The sequence below is a fragment of the Capsicum annuum genome, chromosome 1 (assembly GCF_002878395.1).
Source record: "Capsicum annuum cultivar UCD-10X-F1 chromosome 1, UCD10Xv1.1, whole genome shotgun sequence".
In the NCBI taxonomy this organism is placed as follows: Eukaryota; Viridiplantae; Streptophyta; class Magnoliopsida; order Solanales; family Solanaceae; genus Capsicum; species Capsicum annuum.
This window is the reverse complement of record NC_061111.1, coordinates 157183977-157202191: the sequence shown is the minus strand read 5'-3', so window position 1 is coordinate 157202191 and position 18215 is coordinate 157183977. Positions and strand designations below refer to the sequence as shown.

The 18215-nt window shown below is 32.5% G+C and overlaps 1 protein-coding gene across 1 annotated transcript; it reads right to left on the bottom strand.

The window, feature by feature from the left end:
• Positions 1–1179: 1179 nt before the first annotated feature.
• LOC107859080 (probable LRR receptor-like serine/threonine-protein kinase At1g56140) lies at positions 1180–5851 on the bottom strand. Its single transcript, XM_047412042.1, has 12 exons — positions 5772–5851; positions 5411–5482; positions 5025–5096; positions 4836–4907; positions 3919–4026; positions 3742–3816; positions 3519–3590; positions 2898–2969; positions 2755–2820; positions 1964–2201; positions 1819–1884; positions 1180–1494 (listed from the first exon to the last, which is right to left on the bottom strand). The coding sequence occupies exons 1-10, from the start codon at positions 5849–5851 to the stop codon at positions 2138–2140; spliced, it is 753 nt and encodes a 250-aa protein (XP_047267998.1). The 3' UTR covers positions 1180–1494; positions 1819–1884; positions 1964–2137.
• Positions 5852–18215: the final 12364 nt, after the last annotated feature.

Below are 18215 nucleotides of genomic sequence, written 5' to 3'. Positions count from 1 at the left end.
CATTATTTCACCATGGCCGATATTGCTTCTTTTATATCCATCAATTCCTCAAACAGAAGAGACAATTGGAACATGAGGGAATTAAGCAATTTTTATGCACAATTTTAAAAAATCATCAAAAATAGTCATGATTTTGCAGGTTAGCGTGAAAGATTAAGCAGCAAAGAATCCAAAAACAACCTTCAAAAACAAAGAATCCAATTTCACATCCAAGCTCCAAATAACATAACATCTAATTCTAATGTAGAAGAGCAAACAATGCCTAATTATTTGAAAAGAAGAAGAAGATGCAGTGAATTTCTTTTTTTTTGTTTTTTCATGGCTAAGTATAAAGAAGAGAAAGACAAAGTATAAGAACAGAGGTAAAATACAACCAAAAATAAATATTCTAGTAGGAATTTGAAAGGCAATTTAGTTATTTAATAAGTTAATTCATGTATTGAAAACCTTTGTATTACTAATACACAGAAAATGATTGTATTAGTAATACATAATGTAACACACAATAGATTGTGTAACTAATGAATGCTATACATAGGCTTAAAAGATGTACAAAAAAAGGCATTATTAATACAGGAAAAAGGGTCTATGGGGATGGTTCCTTACCGTCCTCATAGATATCAGAACCATTCCTATAGGTCTTATGCAAAGGTTTCCATAACCGATACAACTGAAGGCGTTACATTAGGTCTAACGCGATGGTTGCTAAAACCGTTGCTATATCATGACCTGTAGCGACGGTTATTGTCTTGACTGTATGACGACGATTAGAAGGCATTTGGGACGGTTCCTAACCGTCCCTATTTACACGTTAAAATATGATATTGCGACGGTTATTAGTCTGTTGAGACGGCTGCTAACCGTCCCTATATATATGCTAGTGCGACGGTTGTACATGCTATTGGGACGGTTGTACGCATATATTATTGGGACGGTTATATATTCTATGGCAACGATTGTATGCATATACTATTGGGACAGTTATATATGCTATTGCGACGGTTGTATGCATATACTATTGGGGCGGTTATACATGATACTGGAATAGTTAAATATGAGCTATAGCAACGATTAATTTTATGCTATTGGGACAGTTATTTTGAGGTTATTAGCACAATTATTATTAGAATATTCAACAATACTATATTATGGTATTGCAATGATTTTATAAAGCTACCATAACACATAAAATGTACATATATATTAATCATCAAGAGTATTAGTAACTATTAATTCCCAAAATGTCATATGCAAATAACCAACTATTTTTTTACCATTCAAAAAAATCAAAACATACACAAGTTTCGAATGTTCAAAAATAAAAGATGTTTGAAACTACTCGGTCAAATTTTTCAGCAGCTAGTGTAACATGAAGCCAGTGCGATTGATCTCTTAGGTCAAATCTAGTTCATCAATTTCATTCCCGCCATCTTCTATGTCATGATCACCTAGATATTATCAGAGGTCCTCCACATTTAATTGCAAAGCTGGAATCTGTGAATTATGAAAATTCACATGCACAAAAAGATAAGAAACCAGTACAGATTTTTATATTAGAACACTAGAAATAAAATAGAATAGCAGATGACCTTCTTGTTTGTTGGTAAATGACAAATCATAAGAACAAAAAATGTAGGCAGATATTACAGATTTAAGTATATTACCTTAAATTGACGAATTCAACCGAAGACAGTTCTAATATTATGGTTTATAGACACAAAATGTAGGACAAAATATTTTCAAACTTAAATCATACTAATGAAACCACAAAACTTGGAATGGGATTTTTGTTGTCTAGAAATTGTATGAAGCACTTACATCTCATGGGATTCTCGATTGCAAGGAAAATTACGTTGAAGACAATCTAACCCTGAAGGCAGAGAACTGAAAACAAAGTATCCACTTCTTTGATTAAAGAGACAATTATAATTGCAAAGTTGTTGTCAACTAAATTTCTGATTACCTGCTATCTGATTGTTCTATTTGTTCTCTTGTGAAGTTGTTGCCAACTAAATTTTTGCAAGTTGTCACGTATCGGTGTTAGCATGCTGATCACCATCAAAACTGGGTCCAAAAGGTAGGGAGAAAAAGAGTAGGCAAAGCATTATATAAATTTAAGTTATTCGCATACGTACAATTACAGATTTGGCCCATTAATCCAAGAAGGGAAGCTTCCAGATATCTCATTGTATGATAAATCTCTACATGAAAAGATGCATTGTTAAGCAACAACTACTAAACATTTCAGATATTTTTGTGCACAACATATAAAAAATGTCAAGTATTTATATATTTGACAGAGATAGCAGGATCTAGAAAGATAGACAAAAAGTTCAATAGAAATTTAGTCATTTAGACTTTGCTCGAGCAACATGAAATTGTGCGTCAGTTCAAGAAGGCTTTTCTAAAGTACATCTTGCAATTTCAGGCAGCACGCCAGCTAAAGGCCAAAAGATAAAAATATGCTTGAAGGAGAGATATTCGACAATTTGATCTGATAACAAACTTCAACTATACACTCAATTACATGCTAGATATTATGAACCAATCTAGTGAAGCCTCTGGTATTATCCCATCATAGATTACGCAGTAAGGCTTCAAAGTGTCAGTAAGGAATATGCTGAAATAACTTATAACAGAAATAGTCCTTCATTCTTCTTAATAAGATGGTGAAGATGTTTGAAATTTCAGCACATTTATTCCAACAGAAAGGACATTTGACAGTGAAATCATATAAACACAAGAGCTACACACATAGTCTGGAGAGACTGTCTCTTCAGAGTTGACAAGGTTCCTGTTAACTTGTTATCGCCAAGAAACCTGACGATTGAAAAGGAATTAGATCATGAAGACAATGTTAAGTTGGTATCAAAGATGAGCAAACATTGGATCATTACAGGTGAGTCAGCAAAGTCAGATTGAAAAGTACATCTGGAACACGCCCGGTCAAATTATTGAAGCTCAAATCTCTGAGAAAACAGGAAAATAGAAGTTAGACCAAAGGAGTAGTAATTGATCAATGAGTGTTCCAACGCCTTCCAAGTGAACTCAAGTTGAATATAGTAGCACGACACTGTAGGTGTTTATGGTCACATATCCTAACATGATCAAATAAGTGAGATAATTTGATCTATGCTAGTGAGGGTTTAAAGAGCTAATGAGAATGTTATCATGCTCAGAACTCATAGTAGTGACAGGCTCTGGTATTCTCCGATGTTACTTGAGATGGGACCTGAAATATTGATATTTCGTAAAACCCTGAAAATATCAAATTTATTTGTGTCAGAGATAAAGAAAAGAAATAAAATGTCAAAACTTTGTAGCATGTGGTGCTATGTCATGTTCCTTACAGCCTGCTTAGAGAGTTCATTCCTGAGAAAGTCTAATGAAGAGCTCCCGTTGGATATATCACTTATTCTCTTGTTAGTAATGCAGAAAATGAATTATCAGATTCTGCTAAATTAAAAAAGTGAATTCTAAACTATGAACAAAATGATAAAACAGTCGTTCAAACTTACAGGTCGGTCAAGGAAGTTAAGTTGGAAAAGGAAGCTGGTATTGGACCCTCAAAAGCATTTCCTTCGAACCTCCTGAGGCAATAGAAAAACCAGACACAGACTATGCTAGAGAGTGGATGCAGTAAAGGGATTATAGCAACGCCGCACATAAAAAGTAAGACACCATTCTTGAAAGAATTAGAGAATAACAAACTGGACATAGTTCAAGTAACTGTTGTCTCACAGTGCGGTAATGTTTGACCAATTATTTCCAATGAAACCAGGAATCCTCCCTGTAAAAGCATTATCTGAAGCCCACCTGAAAGTGTGAATAGTTAAGTTTTTAGTGAGATTTACTACACAAGTTTGTCCAAGAAAAAATTGAGAAGCCAGAGAAGGAGCATATGACAAAAACTATTACACAGTATCCAAGCTCTGCAGTTTTGCGAATGTCAATGGTATTAGTCCACTAACACCAGCGCTATTGATATAACTAAGCAACAAAATAGTTTTTTTTCCAGAAAAAAAGTTACAGAAATGACAGGATAATTAAAAATAAAAAAATATAAGAAATAAAGATGTGACATATTACGTTATTAGAAAACAGTTGCATACTTCGCAAAAGTCCTATGAATATATGAAATTTCAAAAATCAAAGAAGGGCCTATTTAGGAGAAAAATTAACTTATAAGCCTCAAAAATAACTTCCATTTCCTATATTTGATGGAAACTCTCATGCATTTGTATATGTTGGAACATCTATTTTTTGTATAGGAGCCAACTTAAATGAAACGGAGACAGTACTATTTTTTTTTTCTTTCTATTTCTGTATGTTGCAAGTTCAAGTTAGAATTTTAAAGCTTCAAGTATGTAGAATGGAAGGGGAAACAAAATGAAAAACGGACGAGGAAGATCGATACTAATGTACGTAAAGTGAGAGTTATATGCCTTGGTCTTGTTGTATTCTGCATCTTTTTTGCAATTCATGTGACAAATATTAACAACCTAACATATTTTATCATACTCTTCAGATAAGGAATGATTCCTTTATACTGAAAATCAGAGAAGGGTTTAATTAACTATACTCCCGCTCTAGCATAAAAATAAAGCAAGTGAACATAGATTGCATTAGATCGTGGAGACGTTGACACTGCTCTACTAATATAATTTCAGGGCCTTGCATTTGATGTATAAATTAAAACAACGCAACACTATATAGATTTTGTGTGATGTTCATGAACAAATGACACATTTCTCATGCAAACTGCAAAAATCTAACAATTAAAATGTGACGTGGTAGTAGTTTTGTAAGATGTAAATCAATGCATCATAACTCACATTTGTGTCAGTTTTGTTAAGTCTTCAAGCTCTGAAGGCAGAGGTCCAGAGAAGTTATTTGTGCCAAAACTTCTGCAACACAGGAAAATGATGAACAAATGAAGAGGAAACGATGAAGTTTGATGCTTTTCATGCATCGATAGATGACATGAAACCAAGGGTCCAACGGACATAATTATAAGAACATACAATGATTGTAACTCAGTCAACAACCCAAGTTCCTTTGGAATCTCCCCTGACAAAGCATTGATGCCAAAGGTTCTGCATACACCAAACATTCAAATTATTCCAGGCATGACGACACTCAAAGTATCACAATTGAGTATAAATAACTGAAATAGAGTAGACTTACAGCTATTTCATCCTAGTCAGATTGCTGATGGATGGGGACAGTGTGCCTGTCAAGTAATTTTGGGCCAAATTCCTGCAATTTGTAACTAAAATATCAGTAGTTTGGAGATAAAACACGAAAAGTATAGGATGAAACTATAGTTAGAGGAAGCAAGTACAGATCATCGAGGAAGGTAAGACTCTATAATTCGACTGGAATTTCTATAGTTAGAGGAAGCAAGTACAGATTATCGAGGAAGGTAAGAGTCCATAATTCATCTGGAATTTCACCTCTGACGTCCAAGGCATAAACTCTCCTGTAAAGAACCATTGAAAAGAGAAGTCAAAGTTACACAAGTAAATACCCCGAACTACATCCAATTGCATACAAGAAGAACAAACAGAAGCACTATTAAGATTCTTTACAGTGGTCAATACTAAAGCAAATTTAAATACAACGCAGAGACGAATCCAACATGTAACTAGTAATTTAAGTGTGTGTGCATCTAGGACTACATACATGTTAAGAAATAGTTTAAGAAAATATAACCCATTACAGAATTAAATTAGGAATACTTCAGCAAGGGAGCATGACAATCAACAGACCTTGCGAAGAAAAAGTCGAGAAGATTGAATCTCGGATGTAAAGACAAAGTCAGGTGCACCAGTGCCAACATGAACATCATGCCCAGCTAGGATGAGATTTCTAGCGACCTAACCAGCAGAAAAATTACATTCATTGGGATAGAAATAATTTCCATAATGTAAGACAATGGATCAAGATTTAAACCACAATTAACAAGCAGGGAAATTATACGATCTTATAATGCACCAATAATATGTAGAATTACATTATGCAATTATCACACTTGAAGGACCATGACATATATTAAACATCACAAAGCTGCAATTTGGGATTTGCTAATTAGAAATCTGAAAAACTGATGCTGCTATTGATGTGTTTAGAGTATAATTACCCATTAATTGACTCCAATTTCCGCAACTTCTGTGTTGTGCGATGCAAGCGGCTCTAATTTCTGCAACTTCTGTGTTGTGCGATGCAATCAACTCTAATTTTCGCAACTTCTGTGATGTGCGATGCTTTATGATTTGATGCTTTATGCTAGCGCGTCTATTTCGAACGAAGGAATTTGATGCTTTGCGATAAGTCCTAGCTTCGATCGAGATGGTCTGTCGAGATCGGAGAAGCTGTCGAATACTGATGAATGGAATCAATTTCGTATAAACCCTAAGCCGTCGAGTATTGTGAATGGAATGAATTTCGTATTAACCCTAGACAAATGGGGCTGACTAGAAAAAATTGGGGGGAAAAACTTATTTTAATAAAAATAATTTAAAAAGGCGGGTAAAATAATTGTTGGAGAAAAAATTCTCGCGTAATGTCATATTTTAGCTGACATAAAATATGGGACGATTATATACCTGTTGCCATAGATATCTATTGGGACGATTATAATAACCGTTATCATAAATATCACTATTGAGACGGTTATAATAAGACTTATACGACGGTTAACTTAAAATGTTGTCCTAATATCTATTGGGACAGTTGTAACCGTCGCTATAGCTTTTCTATAGTAACGGTTCTAATAACCGTTACAACAGGGTGATTTATTAGGACGGTTAAATCAAATATGCGACGATTATGTTAATTAATTATCTCATTAGACATGGTTACATTATCCGACGGTTATAATCGTCGACGTAGAGTATCTATAGCTATGGTTCTATAACCGTCGCTTAAACTATCGTTGCCATAACCCATTTTTCTAGTAGTGACACTAAGAATAATGCATGTATTAAATTTTTTAATATTCTCTACCAAACGACTCCATATACTTTCATGATCTCTAAAAATATCTTCAACAACAATAAAAGTGGAAGAAGAGTTAATCATACTATCAATATTAAGCATATAAGGATTTTTATTAGACATACATGATTTTTTTGTGCTTTTGGGTACTACTACATTTAAGGTACTAATACTCAACGACTCGAGCTAGAATAAAATTATAATCTAAAAGTAAAGTTTTTCTCTCAAACATTCACTTATTTCGAGGTATTCATATAAACCACACAGAAATGAAAAAATATTGGGAAAGAAATTGATTCAAAACATTTTGTTTGTATCCATATGAATGACTTTATCCAATTATATAAAAGTATTATGGTTAAATTGAGGTAATCCCGAATTAAGTGTCTCTGCTTTTTGCATTCGAAATGATAACGGAGATTTGATTTATGCTAAGGTTGAAGGATTGGGTGTCACTTCTAACAACCAGGCAGAGATGGAAGCAATAAAAGATGCTTTGTTCTACATGCAAGAGAAGAAAATTAGGGAGATGACAATAGAAACTGACTCCCTAGTACTAATGAGAATGATAAATAAACAGTGAAAAGTATCTTGGGAGCTAGTGGAACAAATTGAAGATATAAGGGAAAGGGTTAATATAATTCAAGCACAAATACAACATACTTTCAGAGAAGAAAATATATAGCAGATGTCTTAGCTAATGAAGTTATTAATGCACAAGTGGTTAGAGACTATCATAATTTCTATGAGCTACCAATAAGGATAAAGAAGCATATTAACACAGACAAAACACAAATCCCCAGCTTAAGGACCAGAACAAGAAAGATTACTACACATGCATAATATCAACAAGCAAGGGATTAAAATAGAGTCACATAAAAAACAAGGGAAAGCAGGGGGGTCCCAAATATTACAAGCCCACATATTTATAAGGGTGCAGAAATTGAGCATTAACATTCACTACTCTGCAATGCTAATACTAGCTAGGCGCTCTAGCTATAAAAAACCTTCACAAAAAATAAGAGCAGATGGAGCTTCCCTTCACATCAGGTCAGTCTTCTTAGCTTCTAAGATACAACAACACGTGCAAGGAAAGAACAACATGGTTATTACAGTCAGCTCACACATCAGTTTAATGGAAGAAAAAAAGGAAAAGAATACTTATAATATAGTGAGAAAAGGAGCATACATACCAGATATTTCCAACACTATGGGGATGAACTCCAACCTCCTACAACAATATGAAATCAGCTAAGATCAAGAAGGAGTAGAAAAAGAAGGGTGGAGATGAAGGACTCACCAGATCCAAGTGAAGATGATAGAAAGAACAGGAGAGAACCAACACTATAATTGAGATTGAAGATAACCCATAGCATATACAACACAAACTTTTGATTCACACCGAAGAAGAACATGAGTGGAGGCGACAAAAATGAATGGTGAAAAGTACTGAGTACTTTATGCAAGAAGAGGCCTTTATTAAATTTTTTAGAAACTTTTGCCGGGTCAAGTGTTGGATCCGGATTAATATTTAAACCTGGGCTTGTTTTGATTTTTGAACTTCAGATATAAATAAAATGGTCCAACAATGGACCAAAAATTTCACTTAGAAAAATTGACGAAAACCTAGAAGAATCCAAAAAAATAAGTCTTTAGAAAAGCAAAATAAAAAATATGGTAAGATCTCTTCCTTGTTTGAGTTACAAACTTTAGAGTTACTATTAAGAATGATATTCATATGTGAAATGTAGCTAGTCATTAGAAGCCTACCATAATTAGAATCCAAATCAAATGCTTGATTAGAAGGAATATGAAGTTCCAAAATCAAATAAAAGTTTATTCACTAAGGCTGTAAATTTATAAATTAAGTAGAAATTAACGCTTTGTAACATTAATGGATAAAGAATATTTCGTTTGAACTAAGTCCCGAACTAAATTTGTCAATAAAGGTGAAGAATTGTGAAAATAAGCTGAACGAATTAGATGAAAGGTGCAAGGAAAGAATCACAAGAACTTAAAAATAAATCCTAAATGATTTGATCTAAGATAAGTTGATGAGGTTGACAGGTCGTCATGGTTTCGATTCGGTTATTTCAGATTTTTATTTCGGTTTGAAGTATTAAATTAGTTAGCCTCTTTTTTTCATGACTGAGCATTTAAAATTGATGGTTTTTTTTAGAAAAAATATTTTTTTTCAAACCTGTTTATCATTCCCAAATATAAATAACTATAAATAACTCAACATGAATGAAATGAAATGAAATAATCATAAGCTTAACATAATACATAACGTCATTAATCATTACATATAATATAACCTTGCACAAATAGTTTACAAAACAACACAAAATTCATAAAAATAGTTCATGAAACTACTTTCTGCATAAATAGTCCATAAAATAGTCCAAAATCACCAAAATAGTCCATAAAATATTTGAATCACTAAAACAATCCATATAATATTATATATATAATAAAATATATATATTATTTATTTATTTATAAAATTTTGATTTTTCGATTTAACCGGATTTTTTTTTAAAAAACCGAAAATCAAACCAAAAAATTAAAATTTTAAAATCACAAACCAAATTCGATCCGAAAAATCAAAACTAAAATTAAATTTTAATTTAATTTTTTGATTTTTTTGGTTTAAACCAAAATATGTCCACCCAACTTACAAGTTGAAAGAGAGTCACTTTTACAAATGCCCCCAGGTGGGTAAAAGATTGGAAAAAAGACACTGAGTAACCATTCAGTCAAATAAATACAATCGAATGGTCAAATAATAAGATTTCTAGATTTGTGCCATTTCGGCTTTCTTTCTTCATTTTCGCTACTTTTCTCGTTTTTCCTACAAAAATTACTATTTTTATTTTATGTGACAATTAAATATAATTCTATATTCTCCCCCCCCCCCCTTCCCCGCCCCCACCATATAATGTGGATAGTTAGAATATATAGAAAAAACATCAATGCATTGTAATCTTGCCTAGTTTTATGCATAATGCGTGTGTAGTAAATATAAAATCAATATAATATGTGTATAATTACTGAAAATTTGTATGTTTATTATACATAAATTATATAATAATGATACATTTTCTATACATATAGTGATACATATTGTATGTAATAATGATACAGTTTCTCTATGTATAATACCTTTTTTATACATATGTAGTAGTGATACAAATTCTATAAATATGCTGAAAATAGTTGTATACAATAGTAATATAATACTGATAGACTTTCTTTACGTATGATAGATTTTTCGTACATACATAGAAGTAATGCAACTTCTATAAATATGCTAAAAACATGTGTATACATTAATGATAGATTTTCTATACAATAATGATACTGTTAATATACATCTTTTTAAAGTAGTTGAAAACAGATACGAAATGAAATTAGTTTTAAAAAAAAGTCAAAAAAATGTCTTCTAAATTTCTTGTGTCATCCCTATCAGTATATTAACTCGATGACCATTTATGTCCTTGTCCTCAAAAGATTCAATGGCAGTCTCATTTAATAAAATGAAACAACAGTTGCTGAAAATACAATACATGATGGTTTGAGTTAGAAGAGGAGGAAAATTGAAATAAACTAAAGTTTCTCTGGCAAAATCCCGCTCTAGTATATACGAGGTATGATTCCTGACAGAGTTAAGGTAATTTAGGATTTCTCGGACAACAATTATCTTGTCATAGGAACATCTATTATTTAATTAAATGATAGTTTATACAATTACACGAACTTAAGAGGCATACATACCTAAAATCTCTTTTATCTTTTAAAATATTTCATAAAATCTCATATTTCTCCTTTTCCTCTTGATACATATTAAACAAGAAAACAATAAATTTACATTTATTTAGGGGAGTAAATCATGTGAGAGAATCTCTTAAATGTCTAAAAATTTTAAAAAATCAAATGAAAAAATTTTCATCAGATCTTACCATTTGCAATTTATAATTTGGTTCAATTTTTTCAACCTCTATTAATTTTTTTTTTCTTAAAATTTTATAGGCTTTATTGTGTGCTTCATGTTGACAAGCATTCATATTCTTTTGAAGATTTTTTATACTGTAGAAGCTAAAGAGTCTCATAGTTTCCGATGAAACTATAACAATGACGATGACCATTGCAATGACATTACCCTCTCGTCGGCTACCTATCAATCCTTTAAGACAATATGCACTAAGAGAAAAAGGGGGAATTGAGCAACGTTGCTAGGTTTTCAATGAGAACAGCGACAAAGACAATAGTGGTGGTGGAGGAATTGTTGATGTACTTGACTTCTTTTCAATGAAGGTTGAGAGAGTTAATGGTAGTGGTAAAGATGGAGAAGAGGATCACTTCATTAAAACAAATTTCATGATACATACAAATGTATTACTATGCATATGTATCATAGTGAAAAAGAAGATATTTTTTTGTTCATGATACATATGAATGTACTTGAATGCTAATATATCATAGTCTACTAATTCATATATAATATGAAGCTTATTAGTATTTGTTCATGAAACATGCAAATATATCTCTGTGTATATATATCATAGTAAAAAAGAATATAATTATTATTTATGATACATATGAATGTACTTGTATGCGTGCATAATCATCATACTACAAAAGAATATATTTTTTTTATTCATGATACATATGCATGCATCTACGTGCTCATGTAACAAATTTGTCAATTTTTATGGATACAGTAGGTTAGTACGTGTTTACGATACATACGAATATCTATTCACACAACTATAATTTTCTTTATATCAGAGTCCATCATTTTTGTCAAAAGGAATTAATATATCAATCACAACCACCAAGTACACATGCATTAGGCATATGTATCATATAAATGTATTTGATACATACCAAGAACTTGTGTTTCCTTCCCATAATTTAAGGATAATACATATGTGATACGGGTCAAAGAGGCATCTTAGCACTCGAGGCTATAATGGAAGCCAACATGTGAAGACCCGATCTTGTGGGGCTACCCATCCAAGGAAATAAGTCTTGAAGTGTGAAGGAAGCCTCATACACTCCAAAACCGTCCAAGAAGCATACTCCCTTTGTAAGGGTTTATTAAGGACCTTTTGATCTTTTTGTAATAAGTTAACCTAACTTATAAATAGAACCTTATTAGGTTATTTATCTTAGACTTAGATGACATATTTTGAGAGATCAAGAGAGTATCTTGCAAGGTGGATTCCTTGTGGCAAGTGTGGACATCATTTGTATTGATAACAATCTTGGAAACGACAGTTGCTAGGAAAGTCCAATTCCCTTGAGGTCCCGTAAGAACTTAGTTTTATTTGTGTGAAGACTTTGGGTATTAATGTTTAATACAAATTTTGGTTCATAAGTGTTTATGCATTGTATGTGAAGTTATCTTACTTTCTTGTACCCATTCTTGTTGTTGTTGTTGTTGTAACCGTGTAGTGTTGTCTTGTATCCTTAACTCGTTGGTTATTGTTCTTCTTCGTGTTGTTAATCATAGTTTGGTTGGCTGGTTGGTGTGGTAAACACCCTTATTTATCTCGTTTTATTGGTTACTTGTTGAATCCGAGAGTGGTCATTAAGGTGGTCTTCAGTTCTTTGAACTAGTGAATTATTTTGGTGTATGTTCCGTGTGTTCCTTGTCTTTATTGTATCATTTCGTATCAAAGCCATCTTTGAATTTGTTCTAAAAATATCAATCTTGGGCTTGAGAGTGAAGAAAAAAATAATAGATTTGGTGCTCTTATTGTGTTTGGCCGAAATTATTTTCTAGATCTAGGTGTATTTTGTTGTCTTGGTTTGTTTCTTGTGTTGGTTTTCTTTCTCCTCAACACATATTGAGTCTAAGGTCTAATTTCTTGAGCTAAGTTCAAGTGTGTGGTGGTGTTAAGTGGACGATTTTGTTGTTGTTGTTGTGATGTTTATCTTGTGTTCTTGAAGTTGTGTTGAAGAGGTTGTTGTTGATCTTGAAAACCATATAAAGAAGAGAAAACTTTTTGTTTGTTTTGAAATCATTTTCAAGACAACACCAAAGTAGTAAGAAGACCAAAGGCTTTCAAAAAGTATAACTACCAAAAAGAAGAAAAACATTTTTCAAGGATTGTCCAAAAGGGGAAAGGGGACAAGACATCCAAAAAGGTTGTCTTGCCAATTGGTGCAAGTAGGTAAAGGACTTTATGAATCTTGAAAGTGGAGTCTAGACCTTGTTTTCCCCATACCTTGGCCTAAATTTTCTTCTTCCACACATGAAATTGAACAATTAGTTTCTTGAAATAATTTTTTTTTTCAAATTCTACAACATTACAACGTCCAATAGTTAAGTGTCATGTCATCAAGAGCTCAAGAACATTGGATTTCCTAGTTTTACCTTCTTGTTTCTATTGATTTCCAATTTTGTTGACTCTTATACTAATTGACAACTAGTAAATACCTACTAAGTTGTAGATTAGTTTTTGAGTACGTTCTTTGTGTTAGCGTTGTTTTTTGTGCTTTTCTCGTTTATAAATTGTAGTATATTTTTTTTTGTTTAAGTTCGCACATTAATTTTTGTGTCATTTCAAATAAGAATCCGCTCTAACCTCGAGCCACAATTGGAACCACATGACCTCATTGGAGTACAAGCGGGTTATCAACACTTGTGAGACCAATAGCATAAAAGCATCAAAAGAGTGCGCTTAAGAGTTTGCGGACTATTTTGAGACGTTTTGTGAGGATACTTTCTTTTTTAACCTTAACTAGTTTGCTGTTTTTTGTGTTTTGTTTTAGAATTTCTCTTGTTAGGTACTATGGCATTGGAAGAGGTGACCATGAATGATTTGATGGCTGCCATAATGGGTATGAAACACGACCTTAGTAGTCGAATGAAGGAAATGGAAAGAATAATGGGCCGAATGGAAGAAAGAATGGAAGGGACGGAAAGCTCTCTTTAGAAGGAGTTGGCTAACTTGGTAGAGCATCCAAGTCTTCCTAATCAAGCTTCCGTGAGTGGACATGCTCCACGTGAGCTACAAGGTAATCAAACTAACTCTTGTACTCTAGTTAATAAGGCTCGTAGCCAACTAAGTGTGAATGATAGTTTGTCTTTAAGTGAGTTGAATGATCTTTCATCTTGTAGAGATAATGTACAACTTGAAATTGTGGATGCACTAGTTGATCCACCTAGTGTTGAAGCCATTGTGCCAAGTGATAGTACATTTTCTTATGGAAGTCATGAAGACCAACTTGTGTGTGAAAATGGTGATGTTGAACATGTTGGCCGATTGACTAAGGATGAACCTCTAGTTATTTTGTTGTAGATCAAGCTAGTATACAGGGGATATTTGACCATAATTGTAGTAGTATTGGGGTAAGGGAGTGTGTTTCCAACCTATGCCCATGGACGCTCCACCCATTTGACCCCGATGATTATTTGAAATACGGTGATGATGTCTTTTGGAATGACTTGAATGTGCATGGAATGTATGGATTTCCTATCTCAGCTTTCAAGTCTATTTATTGTTCCAAGAAGAGTCAATGTTTTCCATTTTGATAAGCAACTTTTGTTCCTTGTTTCTCGTCATATTTATGTGGATAGACTAGTTGATTCTTTCTTAGGAGGGTATTCAGGTAAGAGAGATGCTTGGTTATATGTGAAGTTTGATCCACCTTGGCAAGATACTATAATTGATTACACTAACCCTAACCTTCATAGCTTGAGGAACTTGTGTTTTCTTTTCCTTCCTATTATTTTGCAAGGTTCAGATTCGAGGACGAATCCTTTCCAAGGAGGGGAGGATGATACGGGTCAAAGAGGCATCTTAGCACTCGAGGACGTAATGGAAGCCAAGACATGAAGACCCGAGCTTATGCGGCTGCCCATCCAAGGGAACAAGTCTTGAAGTGTGAAGAAAGCCTCCGACACTCCAAAATCATCCAAGAAGCACACTCCCTTTGTAAGGGCTCATTAAAAGCCTTTGATCTTTTTGTAATAAGTTAATCTAGCTTATAAATAGAACCTTATTAGGTCATTTCTCTTAGACTTAGATGACATGTTTTGAGAGCTTAATAGAGTGTCTTGCAAGGTGCAAGTATGGACATCACTTATGTTGATAACAATCTTGAAAACGGTGGTTGCTTGGAATGTCCAATTTTCTTGAGGTCCCGTAAGAACTTGGTGTTATTTGTGTGAAGACTTTGGGTCTTAATGTTTAATATACATTTTGGTTCATAAGTGTTTATACATTGTATGTGAAGTTATCTATCTTACTTTCTTGTACCCATTCTTGTTGTTGTTGTTGTAACCGTGTAGTGTTGTCTTGTATCCTTAACTCGTTGGTTGTTTTTCTTCTTCGTGTTGTTAATCATAGTTTGGTTGGCTGGTTGGTGTGGTAAACACCCTTATTTATCTCGTTTTGTTGGTTGCTTGTTGAATGCGAGAGTGGTCATCAAAGTGGTCCTCGGTTCTTTAAACTAGTGGACTATTTTGGTGTATGTTCCGTGTGTTCCTTGCCTTTCTTGTATCAATATGTTTGAAATCTAATATATGAGATATATTTATCATACATATGTATCAGAAAAAATCAGTGCTACATATATATATATATATGATAAGATCTAATGTAAAGTTTTAATTTTTCTTCTATTTTAGAGATTCTCTCGTATGATTTACTCTCTTAAATAAATGTAATTACGTTACTTTCTTATTTTAACTGATCGATTGGTTTAAAATGTATCAAAGACGATATATATCAAGACTTAAAATATGTATAACAAAATGAGATATATGAAATTTTATTTAATTAGGCAAATTGAGATAAAAAATATTAGTAGCTACTTAACTTATGGGATTTAAAGTTACCCTTTAATAAATTGATTAAGCAGGACTAATAATATTGGGTGAATTTTTTTTTTATACAATTTACAATAATTTCCCTTCTAATTTTGTAATCGTATTACATAGGGCAATGAGGTAGAATTGAGTAATATAGTCCCTGATATATTGGCCAATAATGAGATTGATTCTACTGATTTTTGATTAAACACCTTTAACATTCAATCAATTATAGTGTGCACTTTTCTTTTTTTTTTTGAAAAAAATCTTCACAAATATGACGACTTATTAATTGTTAATCAGCTAGTTAGTAATCAATTATATCAAATTTGTACTATTACTTCATATTTGAAGATAGTGTAATTCTATAAATACTCTAAATATAAATTATTTCACGTTTTAGTTGATCCACAATTGACGGTGATGATGATAAGAAGAAAGAGGAGCAATAATACTTTTAAGGGCAAACTACATAAATTTCGATAGTTTGGAGCTTAATTGCAGAAGATTTCTACATTTGCATAATTAATGAAAATCTGATTTTGAATCTGTTGAGACACTTAATTAGCTTCTGATTCATCCAGTGAAGATGAAATTTTTTCTTTGTAACGATACATAATTAGTCCATGATACATTATTTTTGATTTTGAGTCTACCAAGATACATAATTAGCTCCCGATACATCCAAGAAAGATACATAATTAGTTGAAATTCTTATAATTACTTTGTAAGAGTGAGAATTTGTATTATTACGATAAGTTAATGTTTATGCTTATGTTATTTTTCCTACTTTTAATATTGTTGGGTTATGATGTTTTTTTTCTGTGGATAAATAAAACCCCAATTTAGACTAGCTTACTTTTGCTTATAGGCCCACTACAGTGGGACATATATAAGACTTTCTTAGGTCTTATCCATCCATCCATCCATCCATCTACCTATCTACCGATCCATTCATCCATCCATCCATCCATCCATCCATCCATCCATCCATCTACCTATCTACCGATCCATCCATCCATCCATTCATAATTAAGATTTGATTAAAAATTCTTTTCGATATCATCCCATTTTGAGGACTCATAAAAATATCCCGAGCGGTGCCACAATCTGTTCGACGGATAACAATGTGTTGAACTACTTCAATAAGTTGCGAGTGAGATATCCAGCGTTTGATGTTCGTACAATAGTATCCACAACTCCTTTACGGGCTTCGTAGCAAGAAATGATGTATTCTGTTAAAGAGAGTCCTTCGCGCAAATTGCTTTGAATAGGTAAATCAATCATTTATCCTTGAGGATCCGATATTAATCCTCTCATACCTACTAATTGATGTACCTGAGATGCATTTCCTTTAGTTCCCAAGAAACACATTATATGAACTGGATTAAAAGGATCATTCATCCATTCATCCATCCATCAATCTATCCATCCATCTATCTATCTGTAAGCTCACTTTTGCTTATAGGCCCAGTACTGTGGGAAGCCACGTGACAATTTTAGGACAAAGTTTAATAGTGTTGCAATAAAAATTTTAAATTAAAGAATATTAAATAATTGTGTTTAAAAATAACAATTCTTTAGAAGAAAACAAAGATTTTCATCAACTTAAACCTAGGAATCATATTTAAAGAGTCTAAATAAACTCTAAATATTTCATAATAATAATAATAATAATAATAATAATAATAATAATATATAATCTATATGAGTAAAAAATTGTAAAAGTCATAATATCAGTAGATACGTTTAATATTAGTTGATGCTACTTTTTAAACCTCCCAAAAAAGTTGTTGACCTAAAACTAAGAAAAAGAAGTGCGGGTTATTATTTTTTCTAAACAATAATTAAAGAGCAAGTGATCCTACTTTTCAGCAATTAAAAAAATATTTTTACGAGATGACACTTTGAATTTATACTGATTATAACTATCTCGATAATTTTAGAGTTCTGGTTTTATCTCAACTTTTAATGCTTATCATTACCTAATTTAAATTTGAATTCCAACTCTTTATCATTACCTCTCTGTAATTCAAATACTAATACATCACTATGAATACATACTGATGTATTTCAAATTCGTCATCAAGAAAAAATACACTATCCAATATCTATCAAGAAAATGTTGGCTAAAATAGACTCTATACATGAGATATCGAATACTAGAATGTAATGAATTTGAAGGTTCGTATAGTGCGATTGTGGCAGGTTTGAGAACATGAAAATTCCAACAAGATATTATCATTAGAAATGCTTTTGCAGAATGACAAGGTATACACATTTCATACATATTTTACTATACTATTTTATTCCACTACTTTTAATAATATCAACTATGGGTTATTTGTTTATAGGGTAATCGTATGCAGGCATCTGTTGGAGCCTTCGT

What these genes read in the sequence shown, in the direction of transcription:
- LOC107859080 (XM_047412042.1), bottom strand. Translation starts at nt 5,851, where the DNA reads ATGATGTTCATGTTGGCACTGGTGCACCTGACTTTGTCTTTACATCCG. An exon ending in CTGCAGAGCTTGGATACTGT is followed by an intron (nt 3,817 to 3,918) that starts GTAATAGTTTTT and finishes TCACACTTTCAG; the next exon opens with GTGGGCTTCAGATAATGCTT. An exon ending in CTGACTTTGCTGACTCACCT is followed by an intron (nt 2,821 to 2,897) that starts GTAATGATCCAA and finishes TTCAATCGTCAG; the next exon opens with GTTTCTTGGCGATAACAAGT.